Source organism: Pollicipes pollicipes, unplaced genomic scaffold, assembly GCF_011947565.3.
Source record: "Pollicipes pollicipes isolate AB1234 unplaced genomic scaffold, Ppol_2.1 Scaffold_7261;HRSCAF=8764_pilon_pilon_pilon, whole genome shotgun sequence".
NCBI lineage: Eukaryota > Metazoa > Arthropoda > Thecostraca > Pollicipedomorpha > Pollicipedidae > Pollicipes > Pollicipes pollicipes.
Window position 1 is genome coordinate 61,721,167 of NW_023597054.1, and position 14,226 is coordinate 61,735,392.

The 14,226-nt window shown below is 52.9% G+C and overlaps 1 protein-coding gene across 3 annotated transcripts in view; it reads left to right on the plus strand.

Moving 5' to 3' along the window:
- Positions 1-14,226, plus strand: part of LOC119112090 (CUGBP Elav-like family member 3-A) — a 167,842-nt gene that overhangs the window by 28,265 nt on the left and 125,351 nt on the right. For all 3 annotated transcript variants that reach the window (XR_005095680.1, XM_037236092.1, XM_037236094.1), the window contains exon 2: positions 13,620-13,702. Coding sequence is in view for 2 of the 3 variants with exons in the window: in XM_037236092.1 (XP_037091987.1) it covers positions 13,620-13,702 (83 nt within the window). In the remaining variant the exon portion in view is untranslated. The remainder of the gene's footprint in view (positions 1-13,619; positions 13,703-14,226) is intronic.

The window sequence follows — 14,226 nt, forward strand, 5'->3', positions numbered from 1 at the left end:
CTATACTATTGTTTTCTTGGTACGTATGTATTTTCCATATTTTACATCAGGCGCTTGTTCACTGCATTGTTTGATGTTCAAGTCCCACCCACATACAAAAACCTAAAGCTGTGCAGCATGTGCACACTTGCTTTTAGGTAATTGGCTGCTATGTCGTGGGTGTCAGCCACCGACATTTCTGTACCAATGCAATGTTTGACAACTTTAAAACCAGCCTAATGACTGACCAGCTTAATGTGTGACAACTTTCAATTCATTTTGTCTTGATGGGTTGACTTGTGACGATGTTTGTGAGCAAAAGCGTGCTGCCCTCATCCCGGCTTTCAGCGAGCCTTTGTTCACTCGCATTGCGTTTGTTAAACTGGCTTTCAGTCTGCTTCTTTTTGTTGACTCTGGGTACGGGGCAATATGGGTTCGAGCCCTCGGATTATTCGAGCTTGGATGTGGGCAGTGATTTTCGGGACGATTTCTGCCGCTTGCTAGGCATTTTCGAGCACATGCGAATTAATCGAGACAAATATGACCTCTTTCTCCAGCACTCGCGCTTATTTCGAATGGAGGATAATGGTTTGTGCCTCCTGCTGGTCGGCTATGTGCACATACGGCGTTTCATTGGGACAAATGTCAACTTTTTCCACATTCGCGCTTATTTAAAGTTTACATAGAGCTCGTTTGCTTGCCGAAAGTTGAATGTTTGCGTTGACATTGTTAGCTGGGGCGCACGGTTGTTGGACAAATACGATCGTTAGGTGTCGTAAAGCTCTGTTGCATGGTTCTCCTGACGTTATGCTATTCTGCTGACGTTGTGCTGTTCTGCTAACGTTATACTGCTCTGCTGATGTGATGCTGTTTTGCTGCGCAGGGTCCTTGAACGTCATGGCACGGGATCTCGCTGGCAGCATGTGCCTCTCCCTTCCAACGTGTGTCGCTCCAGCTCGGCAATTTGCCACACAAATCGAGCGAATGCCTAGCAAAGGCTGGGTTGGCTGTCATTAAAACGACCTGCTGACGGGCAACCCTAAAATCATTTTATAACCTTTGTTAATTATCTTAAACGTCCTGGTATGACAAAGATACAGCCGGCACTCATCCTAGAATCTTTGATCTCCATTTAACTGGCCCACTTACAACCAGACCGCATATCTAAGAGCAGATCACACAAAATATGCCAGCCTCGCAGAGGATGATTTGGGATACGACCGACGCTAATCAGAAGATCGACCGCGCCGGAACGATTTGAAGCACGTCACCACCACCCATCGGAAGGCCGCGGCGTGTGTCGCTCCACGCTGGTGCTGTCGGTCGGCAGGCGCGCGTCGCTCCACGCTGGTGCTGTCGGTCGGCAGGCGTGTGTCGTTCCACGCTGGTGCTGTCGGTCGGCAGGCGTGTGTCGCTCCACGCTGGTGCTGTCGGTCGGCAGGCGTGTGTCGTTCCACGCTGGTGCTGTCGGTCGGCAGGCGTGTGTCGTTCCACGCTGGTGCTGTCGGTCGGCAGGCGCGTGTCGCTCCACGCTGGTGCTGTCGGTCGGCAGGCGTGTGTCGTTCCACGCTGGTGCTGTCGGTCGGCAGGCGTGTGTCGCTCCACGCTGGTGCCGTCTGTCGGTCGGCAGGCGTGTGTCGCTCCACGCTGGTGCTGTCGGTCGGCTGGCGCGCGTCGCTCCACGCTGGTGCTGTCGGTCGGCAGGCGTGTGTCGCTCCACGCTGGTGCTGTCGGTCAGCAGGCGTGTGACGTTCCACGCTGGTGCCATCCGCCGGTCGGCAGGCATGTGTCGCTCCACGCTGGTGCCGTCTGCCGGTCGGCAAGCGTGTATCACTCCACGCTGGTGCTGTCGGTCGGCAAGCGTGTATCACTCCACGCTGGTGCTGTCTGTCGGCAGCCGTGTATCACTCCACGCTGGTGCTGTCTGTCGACAGGCGTGTATCACTCCACGCTGGTGCTGTCTGTCGACAGGCGTGTATCACTCCACGCTGGTGCTGTCTGTCGACAGGCGTGTATCACTCCACGCTGGTGCTGTCCACCGGTCGGCGGGCGGGCGGCCCTACCCACACAACTCGTACGCCTGTGCGTGTATGCCTGCGCCTTTATGTGCCCCTTGGCGTGACCTTGTCGCCGTCATCAGCCTCGCACTCAAGGCTCACGCGATACGGGGCCTGTGGCGGGGATGGGGGAGGCGTTGCGGCACATGTGCATCAGACCAAAAAACATGGGGATCAGTCGGCACAGACTGGCCGTGGAGTGAGACGGCCGACCCTCTCATGTTTGCTGAATGCGCCCCTGGCTATCGGAGAGAAACACGCCGAGATAATGAGCGTGGTTTGACGTGTTATTCCACGAGGACACCATGTTATTGTTGTTCACCGCCCCACTTCCTTTATCGACCCACCCCTGAATTACAATAGCCGTGAAGTGGCGCACTCAGCTCGAGAAGAGAGTCGGGTCTAGGATCCTATCATAAACAAGTCCACTCACCATCCACATACACGACCATTCCCAAATCCCAATGCTCAGGATTCCCGTCTCGTCGTCGAGCGTGCCTGGACGCGCCCCTGCTGTCAGCAGCTTTCCAGCGGGCCGGCCGGGCTTCCCCAACAGGGCGACGGTCGGGCCGTACCGTCGCGCCTTCAACGCTCGTGACGTGCCGGTGCGGCTGAGCGCGTGGCCGATCGGCGTGGTGCGTCCCGACTGCAGCCGGCCGTGGTAGGCAGTGATTGATGGCTGTTGCAAGGGAGCCCGGTAACGACGGCCGGCCGCCACCTCCGTAATGAGCAGCTTTAAATTACGCCATTTCGTCATCGGGGCGACGCGGGAGCGGCCTATTGTCCGCGCGGCTCGATACGGTAGTTTGGGAGCTGGCAGAGAGAAAGAGGGGGGGGGGGGGGTAGCGCTGGGTGGCAGGTGACGGGTGGGGTCACTGTACGCACGCGCCCGTCCAGCTGCTGCGCTGAGAAGAAGCGACACAGCGAGACGGGTGGGTGGGGATGGGGAGGGGGGGGGGGGGGCGGCGACCGCGCGTCACTTATCGCCGCGCGGTTCATGGGTTTATCGATCTGCCCGCGGCCTGATAAGCGCCAGCCGTGGTGACGCAAGATAACGGTGACGCCGGCCGCAGGCGTTACTCCGGCCACGCGTCAACTGACCAGCTGTCCGGCCAGCCTGCACAGAACGCCAGCCGACTCTGGTGGCCGCAACGCACGGAAATGATGTGGCTGTGCCCGGCTGTCCCAAAGGCTCTTTACGATGCCAACATATTTTCAGGCTGGCAATACGCTGTGGCGACTTATCGTCCGGTCAGTCTTGCCTCACGTGTCTGTGGGCGTTGGGACTGGACCGATATTGAATGATCCGGCGGGGGCTGCCGGAAGCGCGTGCAAAATGAATGGTGCGTTTCACATCGATCGCACGTACGCGCGTACATTACACATTCTGCTCAGGTTACTTACACACTCTGCTCAGGCTACGGTGTGTGGCACGTGCTTCCTAGCATTGTTACGTTTTGAATGGTCCTAAATTGTTTTCTTGTCAATCCGCACACATAGTTCACGCAAAATCACCCACACGAACGTTTCCATCCCGTTGACCGCACCCCATCGATTTCTTCGGGCCCCAGCCCCAATCGCTCTCGCCTTCGCACCCGCCGGCGCCTTGCCGGCGGTCCGCCGGGTTTAATCAGCCGTGCCCCGAGCGTCCCTGGAGTCATTGGCCGGCGGCGGCGGCAGCCCGCGCCGTCGACGCCATTTAGCGGCGCCTCTCCGCCGCGGAGCCGGCCGCCGTTTTTCGGCGGCTCCTGAGCGGCCGGCAGTAATCCGATCCTCGCCGGCCGCGTCACCGGCCGCCGGCCGCCGCGGCCATCGAGGCCGCTAAACCCTGCCAAATTGGGTGGCGGCAGATTGAGGCGGTGGCCGGCCGGCGTGGCGCTACCCCGTGGCCGCGCGCGCTGATCACGGGCTCATTTGTCCCGGGCCCACGGGACGGACGGCCGTCGGGTGGACGTCGGGTTCGATTGGACGCCGGCCGACCGCGCCAGCGGCGGCCCGGCTCCCCGCGGCTCCCGACAGCTCCCAGCTGCCGGCGTTCGGCCGGGTCGACCTGGCGTTATGATGGGTCTGGGGTTTAATTCGTACAGCTATTTTTCCCATGTGCGTATTGATCTCTTATTCTCTGAAAGGTTGACGGCGGAATATTTATTCGTCGTCTTGCTGTGCGTGGCACACAAAAGGAGCCACAACTTCAAGCTGCACGTAAATTGTCATGTTTTTACCCTCGCTAGTAAGAGAAATGTGACGGCTTATTTCGCACATGTCTATGATTGCTGCCGGTTCTTTTAAGCTGTTACGCTAAGAAAAATGAGCTGCAAATGGGCTGCATCTTCTAAACCTGTTTGCAAAGGAACCAAGGACAAATAAATAACACGAAACCAAGCCAGCAAGATTTAGCGACCCCTTGCCTTGACATATTGATCTCAGTCTACATTGCCTCCGCAATTTATCCGTGATGTCCTTTATCTCCTTTCATAACCTGAACAGAACACCATTGTGTTTTTGGAAGTTCATCAGCAATTGCAATATTTGGGGATCACCTCACCGATGAAAGGAGGCCAAGCGCTAAAAGCGGGCCTTGCATCAAACTCCCCCCCCCCCATCCCCTCAAAGACCAGCATCGGCACCTCTGCGCCTCATCATCCAGCCGAGTGTTCCGTGTCTCTTCACGCACTCCCCGGTCCCTCGCGCTCCCCAGCCGCTAAGCTCGCTTCGGCGCTATCGCCCGGCCGCCCGGAGCGCACGCTCTCTATCACGTGTTGGGACTCCCACGGCCGGCCGGCGGCGGCCGGCGCCTCTTATCTGGCCGCCCGGCGAGGGACGGCACGCCGCAGGCTATCGGCCGGCACGATAGCCGCGCCGCGCTGACGCCCGCCGCCGGCCGCGCGCTGCGCCACCCACCGAGGCTGCCGCCGGCGGGTGCAGTGAGAACCGCAGCGTCCGCTGCCTGGCTCTCCGCCTCCGGAGAACAGCCAGACCCCAGTTTGGAGAGGAGCGGCTCCGGGTTGGACGGGGCGCCCGCGAGGAGAAATTCATCTATCTTTCTTGCACGGGCTCTGGCTCCAGCCGGCGCACGCTCCACGCCAGCCTTTCGCACCCGAGTCCGGTGGGAGCTTCCCCAGCCGCCACCAGCAGGCGCCATGGTCGCGCCGCCGGCCGCCAGCGCGCGCGCGCCATTTGCAAATTACTCTCGATAATGGGGGCCGACGAGCGCCAGCAAAACCCGGCGGCGGCTAACTGGGCGTCTGGCCGGGCCAACTTCGCTGGCGGTGATTTAGCGCGTGGGTGGCGCCTGCTGGGGCTGAGGGAGCCCGATAGGCGGTCTCCTGATTACAGAGTAGCGCTTCGTCTGCCCGCGGAGAGCAAACGAACTGATTGGAAACTGTTGGGACAATGGACGACGTATGTGTATCAGCTTCCTTCGCCCATCAGTTGATTCCCTTCGTCTTTACGGCTGACGATGCTGCCAAAGTGGGCCGTTTCGAGGATTCCCTGTGCGGCGCGCGATATATTTATTGTATTTACAGGTGGCAGTCGATGTGTATTTAAATAATTCGAACTGCTGTGAGGACGTTTTGCATTTGATTTCCATTTTCACGGCGAACCTTCCAATGATCTGTGTTGGAGGGAACACATGCTGCTTAGTTTTGGGAGACTATAACTACGCACAGTTGCCGAATGCCCGGCGCCTCCCAGACTGTACCGCCGTACACCGCTGTAGTGCGGCACACCATCTCGAGCGGTTTTCAGGCGGTGGCTGCTCGGACCGCGGCCGTGACCGTCATTCATTCGGACGGGAGATGAAAGGGGGCTTGGAAGTTTTCACGCACCTTATGCGTGGATCCAAGCCTCATATGAAATTCCCAGTCTGTTCCAGATCTCATCCGACATCTTTCAAGCTTGTCAAATCCACCCCTGGCGAAAATTGGAGGCGGTCTCTAACCCAATCTGCATAGAAACTGTTTTATTTGCCGAGTGGGTAGCTTTTTGCATAATTCTACAGTTAGCAGTGATGAAATTGGATCAATGTCGCAAAAACTCATCCAAAAATGCATTTTTACCAATGCTGCCGGTGTGAAAGCACAGAAGCCGAGCCCAAAAGCCATTTGGTTTGGAGACAAAATGAGACTGATGGCATGTTTTTTGCATCGAGCTGCATATTCATTGGTCATGCCTATCCAATATAGAAATGGATGAGGCGATGATTATGCGATGGTGATGAAATGTTAACCTTACGGAAATTGTGTTATGAAATAAGGCATGGAGTTAAGAATCACATGTTTACGAAGTGCAAACGAAATTTTAAAGTCGTCTAAGCGATAAAGCCCTGTGTCAAACTTAATGTTCTCAGCATGAATACTCGGAGCCTCGCTACAGTTCTGTAAGCAACTAAAATATTCAAGTGAATTGGTGGAAGGATCTCACTGACGCTCATTGACCGCGATCTAAAGTTGATATCCAGTGAAAGAGAAGCTGGCATCCGAATTATTCTGTCTGACGATAGCTGACAAAATCTTCCACGGTTTTAATCGTAAAAATCGGCTCGAGGTTTAAGTTGTGAGTCGTGTGATCAAATATATACATGTGATCGTATATATATATATATATATATATATATATATATATATATAACCTTACGTTAATCGGGACTCTAGTATATATATATATATATATATATATATATATATATATATATATATATATATATATATATATATATATGCATGCCAGTATGCTGGCCGCGCACATGAAGTGTGGTATTCGCCGCCACAGCAGAAAAACGTAATCCAGCTTGGCGAGTGGCACCATTACTAGCCGTGTATTCCACGCGCACCGGGCGGAACCTGACGTCACTTCGTTGTGCGGCAGCTGCGTCCCTAGCATGCACGCACGCCGAATACCAAGCAGGGGGCGCTGACCTGCCGAGGGGCTCCCTAGGCAGACGAGGGGGGGCATGGGCGAGTCCAGCGTAGTGTCCCGTTCAGTCGTGTCCGACGTGAAGGACTGAGCCCCGACTAGTGGGACCCAGCTGAGAGGAGGTCGAGAGTCTGTTGTTGGCATCGCAGGAGCAGCACAATTTTGGTGGCGACAGTTCAGCGACAGCCACGTGTCCCGTCCCACCTCACCGCACCCCTGCGTGCGCCCTCGCCGACCCGCCGTCCACTTTGGTTGAGCCGCCGCCGGCACGGGTGGTCCCGTCGCTGGCGGGGGTTCGGCCCGACCCCGCCCGCCTGACGGAGGGGGGGGGGGGGAGGGTGACACGGGGCCGTGATCGACCTGAGCCGTCTTCCGCACTCCATCAGGCGTCCGCGCCGCTGCCCATTTGGCGCCGATCCCGCGCCGGCCCGCGCCGCCCGACGCCGCATTGTCTGGCCGCGCGAGGACGGCGTGAGGGCCTCTCTGAGGGCGCGCCGGGCGACTCGGGCCGATGGAAATGCTGGGGAGCTCTACCATTCCCTTCGCCATTTTTGTTACGCATCGTGAGTCGCGTGTCCCTAGCACCAGGGGAAGGCGAAAAGTCGAGGGGGAGGGGGACCTTCACCCTCCATGTAAACCCGGTCTGTGGGCCACGTCCGTTGCCACCGGTGGATAACACGGATCTTCATTTGACATAAGCGTGTGCCACATATGGTTGCAAGGAGTGTGACACAAGGGTCATTCTGGATACCTGGCGCCCAGCAAGGTTACGAGCAGATCGACAGTACGCTTAGATACAGCGCCAGCAACGCGCTTGCAGGTCATTGTACATCACGTTAGAGGCTCGTTCCATCCAGATGTGTCTCTCTCCGGGGCCCGTTCTTATGTTTTCATCAAGCACGCGCTCGGGTGGGGGCAATTTAACCCCCTGAATGTTTTTAAAAAATGGCTTCCAGTTGCATTGTACATGGCTGTAGAAAACTAAATAACGGAACTTTTTGTATAAAAAGGCGCATGCGTGAGGTCGCTGAGCTATGGCAGGTCAAGGTCAGACCACGGCCGTCAGCGAGGGCCATTTCTAGGAATCGTTCAATCTGATGCGATGTAGGAGTGCTAGACAAAACCATACATCTCTGAGATAGTTTCGTAGGCAACAAAAAAGAGGGAATGCATGATTACAACAGATTCCATCGACCTAAGGTCAGGTATGAACGTCACGCCGACTAATCTGTCTTTTTGCTCGGGGTTTGTTTTGTAGAGTACTTTTTGGTTCTCATTTCGAATTTAGTAATAACAGGTACCGCAGCAAACTCGTTCCTTCGATTTTTGCAGGTCATAGTAGTTAACTGGCCTAAAATGACCCTGGTCAACATTTTGTTTTAGGAACTTTCAGGAAGATAGCGCCTAGCGTAATCATTGCCGCCTGTTTAAATACTTGAATAGAATAAATCTCGTAGGATTTTGGTTTCCATGACTTTTTATGGGTTGAAAATGGTCGCTGACCCGAACTGAATTCTAGCAATTTTTCCTCACAACAGGTATCTAGGTTCAAGGTGATTGCACAAGGAAGCCCGGAGATATTTTGGACACCATTATGGAGTCTGACATGATGTGGCCTTATTTGACCCGAAGGTCGTAGCCTAGGAACCTCAAATTTTGACACACGAACTTCACAAACAGATCAACTCACCCTGTGCATTTGGTGCATAGCTTTTGTAGTTTTGAGATTTCAGGGGGGTCAAGTTGACCCTCACTAAAACTAGAGGCATTGAACCGGCCACCTAGGCTCGTATTAAGCGCTTTTATTTGCTATTTTCTTCTCTTCTGCCTGTCCTTGCTATTTCCCGTCTCCCCCTCCCTTCCCGTTGTGTCCCTCTCCCTTCCCTTCTGCTCGTTGTCGAAGTGGTCGTCCTCTTCCCTCCTCCGCCTTCTCACTCTTATTGCTCCTCTCTTCTTCTCCCTCCCTCCACCTCTTAGATCCATTCCCTCCTCTCGATCCCTTCTATTCATCCGTCTTCTAATCTTCCTCTTCCTATTCCTTTTCCTCCCTCCTCCTTGTCTTTGCCTTCCTCTTCCTCCTCTTCCTCCTCTTCCTTGTCCTCTCTCACTCCCTCCCTTTCTCTCTCCCCCCCTTTCCTCCTGGTGGGAGGGAGGACCTCCTTTCTTTCCCGCTACTCCCCCTCCCCTCCGCAGCGGGCCACAGCTGATCAGCGATCCGTCCGTCGGCTCCACCCAGTGACCCCTGGCCATCGTCCCCACTGCCATCAGAGGCGGCGCCGCCCCCTGCCAGCCGCCGGTGCCCGATATTGGCGCATTCCTGACGGCCGCCCCGCCGCCGCCGCCGCCGGCTGCCGTGCCATCTCGTATGCGAGGCTCCAGCGCCGAACCGTTCTCGTGACCATAAAAAATGCTCATCATCCGCAATGGGTCTGTCAGGTCCACTTTGCAATCGGCGGCACTCCGCCCGGCGGCAAGGCGCGCCATCGGTGGACGTGGATTGGTGCTGTAGACCTCAACACAGCCGGGGCGAGCAGAGCCCTTAGAGTGATTCATTTCATGGCGAAAGTTGTTGCCGTGGCTTAGACACCGGCGGGGCTGGTTTGCTTTACGCTCATAAACATGGCTGCACGGCCGGCGATTTCTATTTAATGGTACCGACGGTAGTTATCGTGGGTCATTCTTCGACAAAATGTATTAGCAAGTCGCTGAACGACGGCTATCAGTCAATCAGTCCAAAAATTTGGTCAACCGAAAACCAATGGAAATGGATTTGGTTTTTGTCAGCCATGAATAAAATTTCGATCATCATTTTCGGTTGGATGCATATTCTGCGAAAATGGTTGAAAGCCAACAGCAGCGTCTGCACAAGTCTAGCAGAACAGTGTATGCCTAGACCAGATAACAAGTTAAGTGTTGCAAACAATGTCATTGATACAGCACTTCATATAAAAGGTGGATACTATTAACTAAATAAAAAGGAGCAGGACAATGTGGTGCCTTAAAATGCTAAGCTAAGGAACAAGACATAACTTTATACAATTCTAAGGCATGCCACAATCTGAGGCATTATCGTTAGGTGGAACGTTCTTTCAGATGTAGATGCACATTCCAAATGTCGGTGCACAAACACAATTATTCGATGGAATCGCATAGAACGACAGCATAATAGACTGAATATAGCACATGACCAGTGCAGATCATATAAAGCACTTGTTTGGTGAGGTAAAGATAAAAGGTAATAGCAAGGGCAGAGGATAAAGACGAGGGCAAAAGCTGCAGTAGCCAATAGCTGCAGCATCCAGCAGCTATTGTTTAACCCATCTTCAAGGGAGAGTTCCACATTTGTGTGGAGTTTTGAACCGAAATAACCATCTTGAAGATCATTTGGTGCGGTTCACAGCCTTGCCCTTCTTAAAGACTTAAACCCTCTAGTTTCTGAGCTTCACTTCCGCTAAGGTGTGCAAAATTATCGTGCAGGCTATTTCAGATCAGCCAGGCATCCATGACGCCATAATGACGTCATTCAAATCCTGCAATTCCATTGGCCACGTGGTGATGGAGGCCAAGAGAAGTGCAATTGTCAAGTCGTTCATGTATTTCGGTCGTGAGCACGAATTCCAGAACTGAGGTCATCAATTAACTTCCAGTCAATGTTGTGCAAGGTGCGTTGATGTAAGCATACAATGACGCATTGAGGTGCATATCTACCAAACAAAGAATTATACCGCCTAGAACCGTTTTTCCTGTTAAAAGTGTGTCAATAGTTATATGTGAACTCATTTCATCATATATGATGCTTGCTTCAATATCTCAGATGTGGCGCATTCCCTCTAAACCGGAGAAGTGATAAAAGAAGTGGCGCTGGAAGTAGATTTCGTCGACTAACTTTAACAGATGTCGAAGGGTAGCTGTGCAAGCACTGGAGAGATTGGGACCACCCCCACCCATTGGTCACTAAACAAATTATTGGTATCCTTGTTCCATCTATAGAAATATAATTTTATGAAATAATTGCTCGATAGCTTGTTTCATTAGATTTTCATTTGCAGCATCACAAGAATCCAGCTGTTGCCATGAAATGTCCTTATTGAATTCCTTACGAATTCCTTATTGTTTAATTCCTTAGTCCAATCCTTAGTTAAATCCTTATTATTTAATTCCTTATTTAATTCCTTATCCTGTCTTCACTGTGTTAGTGGTACCTGAAGTGAGCTTATTACTGTCACCCCGCCTTTCACGTGAATGCAGTTATGACGCAGTGGTGCATTTGCGGCTTACAGCAGGTCTTTATGTCTGTACTTTTCGTTGTCGAATGGGATCGCAAATGGGGCTGGGGTGGCGGTCGTATTGCATAATGGATAGGAATAAGTGAGCTGGATGATGAATGATTACTCAAAGATTCTGTTGACGTGCTTTCATTTTGCCTCTTTTATGTCGGCGATGCTTCTTCACATTTTTTTTTTTTTTTGCTAATAGATAGCAGGTTTGCCTTTAAAACGACACTGATCCTGTGTGCAAGGCTGGGTGTCACACACCTGAGGGTGTAAGGGAGCACTGAATCAATAGTTATTTTGTTAGTGGTCTGTATGACCGTAGTTTTCAGAGGCAATGAGCATGCAACTAGTCAAAGATAAGATACTTGTTAGCGCAATGCGATCAGGTGGTAAAACACGGCGATTTAAACCTGCCACGTATAGTTATATTTTTGCAAAATGACCTTATAAGAAAGGATAAGCTTTCACCTTTACTGTCACTTTGGCGATGACGCCAGCCAAAAGCCTTGGTCTTTACGTTTTGGTTAATCTTGCGCAAAATACAAGTTTATGTGGTAGTCTAATGGTCATGTTTTACTATCTGCGAACGCGGCCTGCGTGAATGGATGACACTTTGGGAGCGTTCGGCTATTGTGTGAAGTACTTTTGAGGGTTCTTGTCTTTTAAGCACACAAACACAACTGCGAATGCGTGAACAAGGTCAAGTGATAGCAAACATAATGTAGTAGCCCACCATTAATAATTTTAGAAATCGGCCAATTTTGGGATTCTGAACTAAGGCAGTAGTAACAGCCTTATTCCTCAAAAAAATATCAGGAGGTTGGAGATATATAGTTGCGTTGATATTTCGGCAACTTGCTTTCATCAAAATGAAGAGCAGAAGTCAAACCGTTAGCAAAGACTCTGAGCTAAACCAATTAGTTTTCGGTTCGCAGCGCCGCCATGCACATCGGTTTCGGTTCGAACAACGCACTGCAATTACTAGAATTCGACATCAAAGGTGGCTGCGCTAAATCACGACATTTAAGCTACGCTATCGCGAGCGGGCTAGCTTGAACAGCCTGCGCAGGAATTCGAGCACGATTTTTCACGGAGGTCTCTCCGTAACGCTTTCGACACCCCGAACTGCAACCTCTGACGCCTTTCGACAAAGCCTCCACCCTTCGACTCTCCGGCGTCCTCGCTAAAACTGCCAATGGTTGAATCGCGCCCGCCATGAAAGTTTTATGCCAAGGATTATGCGGCCAGCTGCTTGGTGTAGTATAAATCGTGATGTGCCGTAAGTGGTATCAGTGGGTGGAGGCAGGTGTTGGAGGCCGGCCGTCGGCCGCCACCGCGGCTGATAATGACAGCCTGTTTGCGCCTGGGGACGATAGCCGGCCGCTCGCGCCACCTGATGTGGACCGTGATGAGCCCGGCCGGCTGTGTGAGACTGAAGCCCCGGCCGCTGTGGTAAGTGACGTCGGCGCCGTGGTGGCTGATCTGCAGGACTTACGCAGCTGCTGCTTGCCTTTTGGCGTGATTGGAAAGTTGGACTCTGATGATTTAAGCATGCTCGGTTATCATTAGTGCGCCGTGTTATGATTGATGAAGTGAGCTTGATGATAAATCAAGCCTGCATTCTGTAGTACCATACATTTCGTCCGTTGTTTCCGGGCGGCTGCTGACGTTAACTCGCGCTCTGTGGTCGGTGACAATATTTCATATTTGTGTCCTTTCTTCCTATGCATAAATAAATCTGTTGAAACCACTGTTGCTGCCACATGAATAGCGTGTTGTGCGTGCTGAAAATCAGAAATCCTCGGGCTGTGGGTAACACGTTACTATGATACATGGTCCCGTTTTAGACGTATAGCGTCGTCATCGCCAACACCCTCCCCCCCCCCCCTCCCCCCCCCCGCTCGATGGCCATCTGAGCCCGAGGATGCTCAAATAACACCAGGATCCCTCATTCGTTCAGGAAATGGAAGGCGAAACGGAACAGGAATGAAAGGGAATATTGGCGATAAATCGCCGACGACGTGAAACGGAGATTGATGCGCAGCTGGGACGTCATCCCAACAAAAAATTGAATCGTCTTTCAAATGGATGTTTGAGAAATGTCCATAATGGCCTGGAAGCACAGTATAATTGCTTGAGCCCTTTTACCAGTCGTTCACTGATTGAAACATTCTATTTTATTCCCGCCGCCAGACGGCAAACCGATCTAATCTCCATCCATTCGCGATCGTGCTAGCCAAGCTGCGGCCCATCTCAATGCAGACTCCATTTGAAGGCAAGACTAGGCCTGTTGCACTTTGATAAATAAGCTATGAAACAGAACGTGTGCTCGGTGCAGACGTCCCGCTCGTTCTCAACAGAAGCGTCGCCCTAACCGTCGCCGCCGTTTCAGGGTGTGCCTTCCTTACCTACTGTGCCAGAGAAAGCGCGGCGATCGCCCAGAGCTCGCTCCACGAGAAGCGCACTCTTCCCGGGGTGAGTAACGCTGGCCGCACCGGCAGCAGGCGGACGACTGCGGACCGCCTGCGACCCCGCCCCGCCGGGTCACCCCACGAGAGCAGCAGCTGCGGGCGGATCAGAGCGCCGCGCGCGACGCGCTCAGTGGTGGAGTAAGTGGAGAAGTGAAGCGAACTCTCGGAAATTGAACGGCTGTCGTTGAAAATCAAAGGTTTTCAATTCAAGGGCCCAATTCTCCATGATACGCTGATTTGACTCAGACAGTCCTTGGCCCTTGAACTGAACAAAGAACGGAAAAGTCAAAGGCCCAGAACTTCAAATGAACAAAGCCGATTTATCCCATACCCAAACAACGAAAGGAATTCCTGATGCACAGCAAACACAAGCTTGCACCTCCGGTATCGACTTGCTACCACTGATTCCAGATCCACATTAGCCATCTCGCGGCGACCTCCGGCAACCCTGGCGGAGGGCCGGCGTGCGCCACGCTAGAAAACTTTGAAATTAAAACGTATCGTTGCTGGCGTTGACCGCCGCTGCCC